Source organism: Pseudophryne corroboree, chromosome 6, assembly GCF_028390025.1.
Source record: "Pseudophryne corroboree isolate aPseCor3 chromosome 6, aPseCor3.hap2, whole genome shotgun sequence".
Lineage (NCBI taxonomy): Eukaryota > Metazoa > Chordata > Amphibia > Anura > Myobatrachidae > Pseudophryne > Pseudophryne corroboree.
In genome coordinates, this window is record NC_086449.1 from 20,291,575 (window position 1) to 20,306,671 (window position 15,097).

The 15,097-nt window shown below is 44.4% G+C and overlaps 1 protein-coding gene across 1 annotated transcript; it reads right to left on the reverse strand.

The window, feature by feature from the left end:
- Positions 1–9,957: 9,957 nt before the first annotated feature.
- Positions 9,958–10,887, reverse strand: LOC134934113 (olfactory receptor 11L1-like). The gene has a single exon (XM_063929618.1). The coding sequence runs from the start codon at positions 10,885–10,887 to the stop codon at positions 9,958–9,960; it is 930 nt and encodes a 309-aa protein (XP_063785688.1).
- Positions 10,888–15,097: the final 4,210 nt, after the last annotated feature.

Here is a 15,097-nt window from a genome sequence, read left to right on the forward strand (position 1 = left end):
CCCGCTGGTACCTGTAGTACTATTACTAAAAAAATACCCCCCCAAAAAAAGACACACACACCTTGAAAGTAAAGATTTATTACATACATACACACAAACATACATACATACTTACCTATGTTCCCACGCAGGTCGGTCCTCTTCTCCAGTAGAATCCATGGGGTACCTGTTGAATAAATTATACTCACCAGCTCCAGGTTCCCAGGCTCCTCGGCGAATCCATTTGTAATCCACGTACTTGATTAAAATAAAAAAACGGACACCCGAGCCACGCACTGAAAGGGGACCCATGTTTTCACATGGGTCCCCTTTTCCCGAATGCAGGAAACCCACTCTGACTTCTGTCTAAGTGGGTTTCTTCAGCCAATCAGGGAGCGCCACGTTGTGGCACCCTCCTGATCGGCTGTGTGTTCCTGTACTGATTGACAGGCAGCACGCGGCAGTGTTACAATGTAGCGCCTATGCGCTCCATTGTAACCAATGGTGGGAACTTTCTGCTCAGCGGTTGACCGAAAGTGACCTCACCGCTGAGCAGAAAGTTCCCACCATAGGTTACAATGGAGCGCATAGGCGCTACATTGTAACACTGCCGCGTGCTGCCTGTCAATCAGTACAGGAGCACACAGCCGATCAGGAGGGTGCCACAACGTGGCGCTCCCTGATTGGCTGAAGAAACCCACTTAGACAGAAGTCAGAGTGGGTTTCTGGCATTCGGGGAAAGGGGACCCATGTGAAAACATGGGTCCCCTTTCAGTGCGTGGCTCGGGTGTCCGTTTTTTTATTTTAATCAAGTACGTGGATTACAAATGGATTCGCAGAGGAGCCTGGGACCCTGGAGCTGGTGAGTATAATTTATTCAACAGGTATCCCATGGATTCTACTGGAGAAGAGGACCGACCTGCGTGGGAACATAGGTAAGTATGTATGTATGTTTGTGTGTATGTATGTAATAAATCTTTACTTTCAAGGTGTGTGTGTCTTGTGTTTTTTTGGGTATTTTTTTAGTAATAGTACTACAGGTACCAGCGGGCCCGTTTTTCCGCCACATGCTGGTACTTGTGGTTCTCCAAGTACCAGCATGCGGGGGAGGCTTGCTGGGACTTGTAGTACTGCTACTAAAAACAATATCTTTACATTTTCAACAAAGGCTATCAGCCCCCCATCCGCAGCCCATTGGATGGGGGGGACAGCCTCGGGCTTCACCCCTGGCCCTTGAGTAGCTGGGGGGGACCCCTTGATTGAAGGGGTCCCCACTCCCCCAGGGTACCCCGGCCAGGGGTGACTAGTTGGATATTTGATGCCACGGCCGCAGGGCACTGTATAAAAGTGACCTCCGGCTGTGGCATTATCTGTCCAGCTAGTGGAGCCCGGTGCTGGTTTTAAAAATACGGGGGACCCCTACTCTTTTTGTCCCCCGTATTTTTAGAACCAGGACCAGGCGCAGAGCCCGATGCTGGTTGTTTAAATATGGGGGAATCCCTGTCAATTTTTCCCCCATAATTCTGCAACCAGGATCGGCTCAAAGAGCCCGAGGCTGGTTATGCTTAGGAGGGGGGACCACACGCATTTTTTTTTTTAAAAATAACCACTTTCCCACCCCTTCCCACTGATATACATGCACGGATCTCATGGATCCGTGCATGCCTATCCAATCGCGGATCAAAAAAGCAGGTCTGTTTTTTTTTTAGCACTTTTTTACGAGTTGTAATTTTTCACGGCAGTGTTTTATTTTTTTTTGCTTTGCACTTCTTAGTAAATGACCGAGATTCATACTTAAACAGCCGCGTTTTGACCGATGGTGTATTCATTCGTAATTTTTTTGTTGGACTTCCAAAAAAATACGAATGCCCTCATCACTGCCGTGATTTGAGTTTAGTAAATTACCGAGATGACACTTTGAAGAAAAAACGGCATCTCGGTCAAAATCGGGACCTTAGTAAATATACCCCAATGTCTTACTCTAAATCACTATACAATAAAGTGCTTCTTCAGGCTGGTGAACCCTTGTCCATCCACCTTTATTCCTCCTCTTTATATTTGTAGTAGATACAAAGGGATCCTTATGCAAAGGTCATCCAGGTGTCTTCACATAAACTAGCTTTGAACCCCACCACTTTATACTTATCATCAATGAAGGGCTCAAATTCACAAAACAGAGAAAAAGGAATAGCTGTCTTACCTTTTGTCTAAAAAGACGTATTTATACAGATGTGTCCACTATTACCTTTCTGAAAAAAGTATCATTGCCTGCCGTTCATGGCACGAGATAAGCTTTCCTCTCAAGATATATACACGGCAAGCCATGTGTATCTCATCTGAAATATAGTGCAGTATCACTTTTCAGACAGCAGGTGGCATTTTCAGAAACTGAGCAAGCAGAAAGTCTGATAGAGAGATTCTAGAGGGAGTAGTTCAGACCTGATTCTAGCAGCATTTTATTTGCAAATTGGCAAAACCATGGGGGTCATTCCGAAATGATCGCACGCTAGTTTTTTTTGCAGCCGTGAGATCAGGTCAAAACTGCACATGCGTATGCACCTCAATGCGCATGTGCGTCGTACGGGTACAAAGCGGATCGTTGCTGAGCAATGGATTTAACGAAGAATCGATTCGCACAGCAGATCGCAAGGAGATTGACAGGAAGAGGGCATTTGTGGGTGGCAACTGAACGTTTTCTGGGAGTGTTTGGAAAAACGCAGGCGTGTTCAAGCGTTTGCAGGGCAGGTGTCTGACGTCAATTCCGAACACGAACAGGCTAAAGTGATTGCCCCGAATTTACGTCAGACACCCACCCTGCAAATGCATGGACACACCTGCGTTTTTCCAAACACTCCCAGAAAACGGTCAGTTGACATCCACAAATGTTTTCTTCCAGTCAATTTCCTTGCGATTGTCTGTGCGAATGGATTCTTCATTAAATCCATTGCTCAGCAACGATCCACTTTGTACCTGTGCGACGCGCCTGTGTATTGCGGTGCACACACATGCACAGTTATGACCTGATCACAGCGCAGCAAAACAATTTAGCGTGCTACCAGGTCTGCATGACCCCCATGGTTTTACCCATCTGCTAACAAAATTGCAGCTATGGGGGGGTCATTCCGAGTTGATCGTAGCCCTTGGCTAGTCCGCCCCGCAGGTCAGTTCCGCTTCCCCCCCGCAGAAGTACAAAAGCATTGCACAGCGGCGATGCTTTTGTACTTCAGGAGTAGCTCCCGGCCAGCGCAGCTTTAGCGTGCTGGCCGGGAGCTACTCATTACTACACGGCCCGCAGCGGCTGGTCAGCAGCAGCGATCGGGTCAGAATGACCCCCATGAGCCGTATGTGCAGGGCAATTTATCCATCATGCACATGGGAATATCAGCTGCAGCAGCTAATTGAGAAGTATTAATATTTTTCCAATACATCTCTCATACTAACTTCCAACATGTACCTGGCTCAATGTTGCCTATATGTTTGAAAAAATCTTTTCCCTTATGATTGATAATGTGCTGATGAAGAGTTCATACAAACTCCACACAGAGATTCAATATGGAAATTATGATACTAACTAAAAGGCACTACTGATAATTGTCATTTTTTACAATTGTTTGGTGGTTAAGGTGCGAGTAGAGAGAATTTTTGGTATTTCAATACCGCATATATTTCACTGGGATCTGGTCTGAAGATTGACAGTGTCTGCCATACAAGTGGGTGCTGCGCCTGTCTGCCACAAATCAGTCCAGTGCTGAGGCTGTGTTGCCATAATAAGTCACTGGGTGCTCTGTCTGCCATACAAGTGGGTGCTGTGCCTGTCTGCCACAAATCAGTCCAGTGCTTGGGCTGTGCTGCCATAATAAGTAACCGGGTGCTCTGTCTCCCATACAAGTGGGTGCTGCACCTGTCTGCCACAAATCAGTCCAGTGGTTGGGCTGTGCTCCATAATGAGTCACTGGGTGCTCTGTCTGCCATACAAGCGGGTGAAGAAACATGAGACCGAGGGCCTGATCAGCCATAAGGCTGCAGCCTGGATAGCTGAGTCCTGGGGGGGGGGGGAGACGGCCCTTCTAGGAGACAGATGCTAGGGGTATTATTAGACCATTACCCAGCGCTACCCAGAATGAGCATGTAACCCCCTGGCACTAAACATGTAACCCCTATGGCAACAAGCATATGTAAACCCTGGCAATGAGCATGTAACCCTTGGCAACGAGCATGTGACCGGGTCCGACTTCCGGTCAGCAGAATCACGGATGCCGGTGGCTTCACCTCCCACCTCTAGCCACCAACAGCACCGTGGGCAGCAACATGGACATCCATATGTGCAGGGTAATTTATCCATCAGGCACACGGGAATATCAGCAGCGGCAGCTAATTGTGAAGCATTAATATATCTCCAATACATGTGGAAGTGCCAGTAGTGTCCTCGGTGCAGAGGTGCAGGTGGTGTAATCAGTGCAGGAGGGCAGGTAGTATCCCCAGTGCAGGAGTGTCGGTAGTGCGGGAGATGTCCTCCTTGCACTTGGTTGGTGGTACCATGGACACTTATGGCACTCCCACACTGCCGGCACCCCGTAACTACTGCAAGGAGGACACCTCCCACACTGCTGACACCCCTGATCTCCTGCACCGAGGACACTTCTGGCACTCCCACACTGCCGACACCCCTGAACTCCTGCACTAAGGACACCTCCAGTACTCCCGCACTGCCGACACTGGCAGCACCCCAGCACTGATTACACTGCCCGCACTGCCAGCACCCCATAACTCCTGCACTGAGGACACCTCCCACACTGCCAACCCTGCTGGCATCCCTGCACCAGGGACATGTCTGGCACCCCAACACTGCCGACACCTCTGAACTCCTGCACTAAGGACACCTCCAGTACTCCCGCACTGTCAACACTGCCGGCACCCCTGCACTGAGGACACCGCCGGCAATGCCTGCACTGCCAGCACCCCTGAACTACTGCAATGAGGACATCTCCTGCACTGCCGACACTGCCGGCACCCCTGAACTCCAGCACTGAGGACATCTCCCTCACTGCCAACACTGATAGCACCCCTGCTCCGAGGACACTTCTGGCACTCCCACACTGCCGACATCCCTGAAGTCCTGCACTAAAGACACCTCCAGCACTCCTGCACTGCCGACACTGCCGGCACCCCTGCACTGAGGACACTGCCACCACTGCCCGCCCTGCCCGCACTACCAGCACCCCTGAACTCCTGCAAGGAGGACACCTTCTGCACTGCCAACACTGCCAGCACCCCTGCACTGGGGATACTGCCAGCACTCCTGCACTAGGACACCTCAGCAGGAGGCGTCCTGCTATGGAAAACCATTCACTCCCACTGACATCGCTGGGCAGGGGGAAAATCTCTCAGTGTGTATGTGCTGAGTGATTTTCTGCCCAGCGATATCGGTGATCATACAGGCTCAGAAAGATCACTCAGCACACAAAGCTGCACCAGCTATGTGTGCTGAGCGATCTGTCACTGCCCGTTTTCGCAATAGAGAAAACATGGGCGATGACTGGATTTTTCAATCAAGCGGAGATGCGCATCACTATCGCTATAGTCCATACACACATAGCGATTTGTGCTGAATTTCTAAGTGACTCAGTCAAATCACTTAGAAAAGCAGCTCAAATCGCTATGTGTGTGTGATCATATGCAGGTCGTTCTGATGTACAGTATGGCCAGCTTTAGAGTCCAATTCCTAATTGTGTAGGTGTGAAAATCTCAGTGTGAGATACCTTTGAAGTAGATTCCTTGGGGGATAGAGATACAGCACAGTAACATGTATTCTGGGTGGGGGAAGGGCTGTTGTCCTGGAATTTGAAATGAACAGTGAAATTTTAGCAATTCAGAGCCTCAGTTTATTAATGCAAAAATTTGAGTTATTTGTTACTCAGAACACAGAGGTGAATGAAGTCTAAAGTGACATTAAAGAATAAGTTAATTAAAACTTAATAGTGCTACATAGTAACGGAACATATTACAAGACTTTGCAATGATAAAATAATTCCAAATAAAGAGTATAAATATACTGTAAGTTAGACGAAAATGAATGCAATCACTTGGATGCGTTGTACAATCCATACACAATTACAGTATACAGTGTTGCAGAGGTGACTACTTTTTTTTTTAAAAACAATTTTCAAGATTGCATAACAAATGTAATACTAGGGTGAAGTACATGTTACAGATAAAATATAACAAATTAATTTAAGCAGGTAGTCTAATTTTGATACTTCAAGCATTTGCAGAAAGGATGAGTACGATAAGTAAAGGGCCCTTTATGCAAATTCTATGCATTATTCGTTTGCATACTGTCTTTTTTGATGTGTCGACATATGGCCTGTCGACCAATATTGGTCGAGCTAATGACTGTTGACCTTCTTATTGTAGACAATATGACCCATTCCAATAACATGCAGCTGGCTTGTCCATTTCTTTCTATAATCACTGGCAGCACAGAAAATTAATGATCTACATAATTATTACAGGTCAGGGGGTCAGCAGTGTGGGAGTGCCAGAAGTGTCCTTGGTGCAGGGGTGCCAGCATTGTTGACAGTGTGGGAGGTGTCTTCAATGCAGGAGTGCTAGCAATAGGTGTGCCGGCACGGCGGGGGTGTCAGCAGTGTGAAAGGTGTCCTCATTGCAGGAGTGCCGGCAGTGCGGGCGGTGTCCTCATTGCAGTAGTTCAGGGGTGCTGGCAGTGTGGTAGTGCCGGAAGTGTTCTCTGTGCAGGTGTGCTGGCAGTGTCGGCAGTGCGGGAGGTGTCCTCATTGCAGGAGTTCAGGGGTGTCGGCAGTGTGGGAGTGCCGGAAGTGTCCTCGGTGCAGAAGTACCGGCAGTGCGGGAGGTGTCCTAAGTCCATGAGTGCTAGAAATAGGTATGCCGGCAGGCCGGGGGTGTCTGCAGTGTGGGAGGTGTCCTCATTGCAGGAGTGCTGGCAGTGCGGATGGTGTCCTCATTGCAGGAGTTATGGGGTGAAGGCAGTGTGGGAGTGCCAGAACTGTCCTCGGTGCATGGGCGTCAGCAGTGCAGGCAGTGCCGGTGGTGTCCTCAGTGAAGGGGTGCCGGCAGTGTCGGCAGTGCGGGAGTACTGGAGGTGTCCTTAGTGCAGGAGTTCAGGGGTGTCGGCAGTTTGGGAGTGCCAGAAGTGTCCTCGGTGCAGGGGTTCCAGCAGTGTTGGCAGTGTAGGCGGTGTCCTCAGTATTGGAGTTCAGGGGTGCTGGCAGTGTCAGCAGTGTGGGAGTGCCGGAAGTGTCCTCAGTGCAGGGGTGCCAGCAGTGCGGGAGGTGTCCTCAGTCTAGGAGTGCTGGCAGTATCCCCAGTGCAGATGTGCCGGCAGTGCGGGAGGTGTCCTCATTGCAGGGGTTCAGGGGTGCCGGCAGTGTGGGGTTGCCGGAAGTGTCCTCGTTGCAGAAGTGCCGGCAGTGCGGGAGGTGTCCTCAGTCCATGAGTGCTAGCAATAGGTGTGCCGGCAGGGCAGGGGTGTCGGCAGTGAAAAGGTGTCCTCATTGCAGTAGTGGCGGCAGTGAGGGCGGTGTCCTCATTGCAGGAGTTCAGGGGTCCCGGCAGTGTGGGAGTGCCGGAAGTGTCCTCTGTGCAGGGGTGCCAGCAGTGTCGGCAGTGCAGGAGGTTCTTAGTGCAGGAATGCTGGCAGTATACCCAGTGCAGGAAGTGCCGGCGGTGTCCTCAGTGCAGTGGTACTGGCAGTGTCGGCAGTGCGGGAGTACTGGAGGTGTCCTTAGTACAGGAGTTCAGGTGTGTCGACAGTGTGGGAGTGCCAGAAGTGTCCTCGGTGCGAGAGGTGTCTTCAGTGCAGGAGTGCTGGCAGTATCCCCAGCGCAGGGGTGACAGTAGTGTCAGCAGTCCGGGGTGCCGGCAGTGCGAGAGTGCCGGAAGTGTCCTTGGTGCAAAAGTGCCGGCAGTGTCGGCAGTGCAGGAGGTGTCCTCAGCACAGGAGTGCTGGCAGCATCCCCAGTGCAGGGGTGCCGGCAGTGTCGGCAGTGTGGGCAGTGCCGGCGGTGTCCTCAGCGAAGGGGTGCCGGTGACTTACTTACCTGCTGCAATGTTTTCAGCCTGTTCGGTCCTGGCTCTGACGTCAAACACCCGTCCTGGACATGCCTGCGTTTCTCTCATCACGCCTGCGTTTTTCTTACCATTCCCCGAAAACGTCTGTAAACGGGGAGTTGATGCCCAGGAACCCCCTCCACCTGTCAAACTTTGTGCGATCATTGCAGCAATCGCTTTTTTCGGTTCCAGCGTAGTTTCCCGGCGACAGCCGTGAGTGCGCATAGCGGCCATCGTGCATGTGCAGTAGGGACCCTATTGCAGCTGTGCGAACGACGACCCGCTGCGATTGGGTCGTAATGACCCCCTAAGTCCAGAACTACTTAGAAACTGCACAACATTTTTTTTACCCTAACAGGCCTGCACAAGTGATCAAAGCCTTGCTATGGTAAAAAAAAACAACCCCCATAGGCGGAGGTTAGTTGGTCGCACGGGCTGCAAAAAGCAGCTTCGTCTGATCAACTAGTAATGAGGCCCTTTATCTGGAAATATTTTATCATTGCAAAATCTTATAATATGTTCTTTTACTCTATAGCACTAAGGTTTTTATTAACTTATTTAATTTCACTTTAGACTTCATTCACCTCTGTGCTTTGATCAACATACTGCATAGTAAGCAAGGACGTGCCCACCGCACTTCACTGATAGTAACATCCCCCAGCCAGGATAAAATCTGTACCCCCCAAGGAGTCTACTTCAAAGGCCTCTCATACTGAGATTTTCACACCTACACAATTAGCAATTAGACATTAATGCTGGCCATACTGATTACAGTGTCTATTTAACAGCAATGTTAGTGCAAAGCTATGTTACGTGATGCACTGGCCACACAGTGGTGAAACTATGAATTGTCATGGCACAATATGATGGCACAAAAACACAAGGAATATATGTCATGCCAAATTTACTACCATGGCACTGTTTTCAGAAAGGTAATAGTGGACACATCTGTACAATGCACTCACATATCTACTACTGTTAGTGGAGTCCCCTGGAAGCATTGCATTGGCTACCAATTTCCTAATTGACCACATGGTGTAGGTCTATGACTAGAATAAATCAGGTCCTGGATACCAGTGATTTAGGAATCTATTTACTAAGCCTCGGATGGAGGTATAGTGGAAAGAGAAAAAGTACCACCCAGTCAGCATCTAACTGTCATTTTTCAAACCTAGGCTGTGACATGGCAGTTAGGAGCTGGTTGGCTGGTACTTTATCTCCATCTACTTTATCTCCATCCAAGGGTTAAGTAAATAGACCCCTTAGTCCCAATCAGCAGATAGTTAGACATTGTCTACCTTAAGGCTTGTTCCCACTATTTGATTAATTCACCTTAGGAAGTAGGTGATCACTTCCATATTGTCCCATTGACATCATTTCCAGGTATATTATACATTTTTATATTGTTTATTAAGGAAAATCCAAATTACAACGTTTTGAAATTTTTAAATATAGAATAGTCCTCTAAAAGTAATCTACTTGTGGTTTGATATACAAGTTTGAAGCTAACATCCAACAACTTCTCGACAAAATTTAACTCATCTTTAATCTTGTTCCTACTTCACGACTCTACTAAATTTGAACTTTTTACTAGGTGAGATGTTTAATTCTGATGACGAGTGAAATTAGTAAAACACAGATAAAAAGTAGGACATGCATGCAAATTAACATAAAAATATATTTTTTATTACTACTTCTGTCACTTACAGTACGTATTCTGTATCTTCTTTTTAGTTCATATGTAATTATGACCAAAATACTTTTTGTAATGTAGGATGCAATTGACACTTTCCCTGATAATTAAGTTACTTTTAATAGAGCAAATAAATATATTGAAAATATTACAAAGTAAATACTGTGTAATAATTTTTTTTTTTTATCTTTTCATGTTCAATTGGAGCTAAGTAATTTCCAAATGGTAAATCTAATCTCTTTATTCCTCAAACTGTATATGACTGGGTTAAAGAGAGGTGTTACCACAATGTATGAAAAGGCAATCAATTTGTTTATAGTCAAGGAATGTCTGTTAGCTGGAACCAAGTAAATAGTGATCAAAGTTCCATAGTACATGGTCACAACGGAGAGATGGGAGCTGCAAGTGGAAAAAGTTTTCTTCCTACCTTTTTTAGAGGAGATACTGGAAATTGTACTGACTATACAGATGTAACTAATAACAACTAAAATAAATGGGATGACCAATATAGGAATAGCACCAAACAAAATCTCTAATTGTAGTGCATATGTGTAAGAACATGAAAGTTCAACAAAAGGAACAAGGTCACAGAAGAAATGGTCAATGACATTGGGTCCACAGAACTGAAGTTGGCACAGAAAGTTAAGAGTAATTTGTGTGATCATAAAGCCAAACACCCAGCAATAGATGACCAAACACTGTTGTAGTTTGATGTTCATGATGGTGCTATACCTCAGAGGGTGGCATATGGCCAGGTATCGATCATAAGACATGACTGCGAGGAGGTGACATTCTGAACACCCTACAGCACAGTAAATATATGTCTGTGTTATACATCCCATGATAGACATGGTGGCTCCTTCCAACCATATGACACGAAGCATGTTCGGGACAACAACAGTCAGGAACACAATTTCATTGAATGACAATTGCTGGAGGAAAAAGTACATAGGAGAATGTAGCTGTGGCCTGGTTACCACCAATACGATGATCATAGAATTTATTATGAGTGTTATAATGTAAACAATCAGTATCAGTAGAAATAAAATGACAGCATTGATGCCATTAATATGTGGGAACCCCAATAGTAAAAATTCAGTGACTGTTGTGTGGTTTTCATTATTCATTGTGAGATCTCTGAAAAAAAAAACATTCAGATGTCACAATGCATTCATATTATAAGATGATGAAAATGATGATGATGATGATGATGATGATGATGATGAAAATAAAGAAACATTATTTCAGATATCATGCTTGTTATATTGTATTCCTCCCAATGGTTTAAATACACTTACTTGGTTCTTCTATAACAGAGATACCAGAATTAGTGGTTCCCCTTGTTTGTATGAGTGGCTGCTATAAAAAATCCTGTCCTTTCTCTCAGAATTTATCAGTCACAGAGTGAATCGTACTGGGGTTCTGAATAACCCCCTCTAGGCTGTTGGAACAAGGGTGGACAAAATGGAAATTGCACATAGTCAAATTATTGGTCCATCACAGGTGCATTTAAGGAAAGGGCTAATGACTTAGCAAAAGAAACATGCATCCTTCAAAATAATAAAATGCTGAGATCTCATTCACACATCTTTGCAAATATATGATAAGCCAAATGCCGCACCAAGGGCCCTCTGGTCAGGTGGTCCTACACGACATAATAATCGCTCCATCTTAAGTCATGCATTCACATATTTTCAAATTGAGAACTAACTCAGGCAATCTCAGATCATCTAATACTATAAGGAACAGCATTTATTCAAACTACTAGTCTCATACATTCTTTTCAGAACAGTAATACCCCATATGGAATTAGCACATAATCATTTTTTGGTCCATCACAGATGCTTGTGAGGGATGAGTTAATTTAGACACAAAAAACCCTAAACAAATGACCCCAATATTCTGCAAATGGTCAGCAAAAGAGATAAACAGCTTACATAATAATAAAATGCAGAGGACATATTTGCAAATATACAGTATGATAAGCCGCCAGGTAGATCAGGGGCATCTGTTCAGCTGGTCCTACACTATATAGTAATAGCCCAACTTTGTTCAAATAAAGTGGATTTGTGGGGGCTTGGCATATATATGGCGCTTCTCTGTTGCTAGTAACAAAACATAGGCTATGTAAATGGGAAAACATTATTTATTTAAATATAATAGGAGGACACATAGCAGACATAACAATGATATACCTCCCAACTTTTGAAGGTCCAGGGTTTTGACATTCGTCCGAAAAAGGGGGCATGGCTTAGTGTGGGAAGGGCATGGCCATGGTCCAGGGGGTGTGGAGGAGCATCAAAGACCAGTTTTCAGCATTTTGGGGGCAAGCCCAGCGCTCCCCGATCAGCTGGGTAGCCCCCTGATCCCCTGACATCATTAAGTAGATGCCGTGCGCATGCGCACAACGTCTATTCAGTGATCACTGGCTGCTTTGCAAAGCAGCAGTGCAGTGGGTGATCAAAGCCTCCCACAACTACCCCCCGCCCGCAGGACACTGCAACCCGTGGGAGGGACAGCGGGACAGTGTCCAAATAGCGGGACTGTCCCGCTGAAATCGGGAAAGTTGAGAGGTATGCAATGATAACAATAAAGTTTTTAAGAACTTAAACTAGAGATCTTAGTGCTGTGCAGTGCCTAAGTGATAACAAATTTGCATAGATTTTAAAGAAGTTTGCAAAGAATAATGAAGCAATGTCTTGTTCTTTAAAAAAGAACTGGAGTCCTACTGGAGTAAGGAGTAGGAGCCACAGGTGTTAAAAAATGCAGGGTAGTCAAGACATACCCTGCATAGCCCCCAAGTCATATGTCCTACTCCGGATCAGGATTTCTCCTCGTCAGTCATGTAGATGGCAAAAGATGCTGGACACTAATGTGTTTCAAGACTGCTAGGGTCTCTTTTTCAAGGCTGATAGCCTCCCTTTGCCTGAGAGTCCTTATAAGAATGAGATCTAATGAGGTGGTGGTAATTATGGATCCGGTATTACCGAAACCTGGAATTGACGTTAGAGGGATCAAAAGAGTCTTTAAATTATATAAATTGTCTTTTGAGACATTGTGTTTTACTGTTATTAAACTCAATGGTGCAGTGGTGTAATTGGATCCGTATAGCCGGTAGTGTCATTTCTGCCCTTTTGGATTGGGATGGATGCGTTGTGGATAGCTGGAAGTTTCTGTTCTTCCATTTAGGATACTGGTGTGAATGCCATATTGTGTTTTCTTAGTGAAAAGGAAAGTTACGGACTGAAGGGATTTGTTTTCATGATGAAAAAAAAGTCGGAAGCATGGGGAGAGAAGTGGTATAGTGTTAATAAATAGTCTTTCTATTTTGTGTCCTGCATATTGTTTTAGTACATATGGGCGGAAATCCCAGTTGCACCATTTTTGCAGTGGGTTGAGGGGATATGGTCTATTGTGGTCTTTTTGTACAGTATATTCATACTGAAAATGGTCAATTCAGAAAAAAAACTTGTTTAGAGTGTACTTCATCTGTTTCTTCAATATTACCTTGGATATAAAAAAAAGATACTGTATTATTAGTGGGGAGTATAAAATAAGACATTAAGATCTTAGGAACAAATATACATATTGGTAAAGCAATGTGTGTAATAACTGATCAAAAATTGATCCGGTGAGTGGAATGTAATCTATCAAAGGGGTCATTGTATTCAAGATCTTTATTTAATTAATAAAAGGTCGTTTTTGCAGAGAAACCATTTGATTTCTGAATCTTGATTTAATCCAGTGGGGGTTAGGGTACGTAAATTATAGATCATCTTTATCGCATCTCAATTCTGGCAAGTGTTTTCTCAGTGTTGTGATTTCTCCAATTTGATGTAATGTGCCTCAGACCGACAAAATATTTGATGGAATTTGGGGAGCAGTTGTGTGTTGTTCGTAAATGTTCTAATAAATTATGTGTCTTTTTTATATTCCTCAGATGTTCACTGAGGTGGGTTTTGAGAAATATATATATATATATATATATATATATATTTATTTTATAGATGTAAATATCTAAGCAGTAGGTATAAAGAAAATGTTTTTTTTTTATTTCTGGGTATATTATCAAAATAAAGTAGAGAATGAAAGTAAGGGAAAGGGATATGGAGGGAAAACACAAAGTTATATGATTAATTGTAAAATTTTATAGATGTGACCTTATTGCCCATGGTTCTAGATATATGCAATATAATGCTAAATTAAACTGCAAAGAGTTAAGAAATAAAGTGTGTAAAATGGCAGAGTAGGGTAGGAGAAGGGAAAAAAGAAAGAAAAGGAAAGGAATAATAATGTGGTCTTCAAAAGCTAAAGTGCCAGGATGTAATGTATATCTGTATCCAATACACAGTATTTATGTATGTATGTTGTATGTATTGTCATGAAATTGTTAATATATTTTTTGGTATGTATTGAAAACGAGTAAATAAAACTAAATTTTAACAAAGAAGATCTTCTTCATTGCTGTTCCATGTAAACAGTATGTCATCTATCTAGCGCTACACTTAACTATCTGATTGATCCAGGATGTGATAAAAGAGATGTTGTGGAATACCCAGAAGGACTAAAAAAAGGTTGGCATAGCTAGGGGCAAAATGTGTGCCCATAGCCATTCCCTTCTTTTGAAGAAAGTAGCTGCCATCGAAAAAGAAAAAAATATTCTCCAGCATGACTTTGATGGATTGTTTAATGATGTTTTTCCTATCGTATGTGTATGTGGTATGATTTAAAAACCAGGTAATGGCCTCCTAGCCTTTGTCATGTTCTATAACCATATATAATGGAGTTATGTCTGCTGTGATTAGATACATGTCTGATTTACGGGTGATTTCCTGTAGTCTTCTTATTATGTCACCGGTGTCTTTTAAGTAGGCAGGAGTATTGTTTACCAGGGGTTGGAGCAGGCGGTCGATGAAGGTCAAGAGGTTGGAAGTCAGCGATCCCGTGCCAGCAATTATTGGGCAATTCTTTTAGATCTTCTGTAACCAGTTGTTTAAAAGTGTTGATGTTATTGCCTTTAATGTGTGCAGGATAGAAGTCAGAGGGCTTTTTGAAAGTCATCTTATTTTCTGAAGAAACAGTGGTCGTACCCTTGGTTGATGTCTCTATTGTTGGGGGATTATTTTATTCATACGGAATCATTTTTTCAAATATATTTTTATTTCATTTATATATTTTAATTTATGCACATCCACAAATTTGTTGGAAACATCTGGGGAGCAGTGGTTGCAAACTTCAATCTTTTTTTAAGGAATTTTTCTTCAAACCTTGTGAGAGGTCTCGAGCTTAGGTTTACGTTTTTTCCTTTTTCTTCCTCCATTATTGTGTGGAAATTCG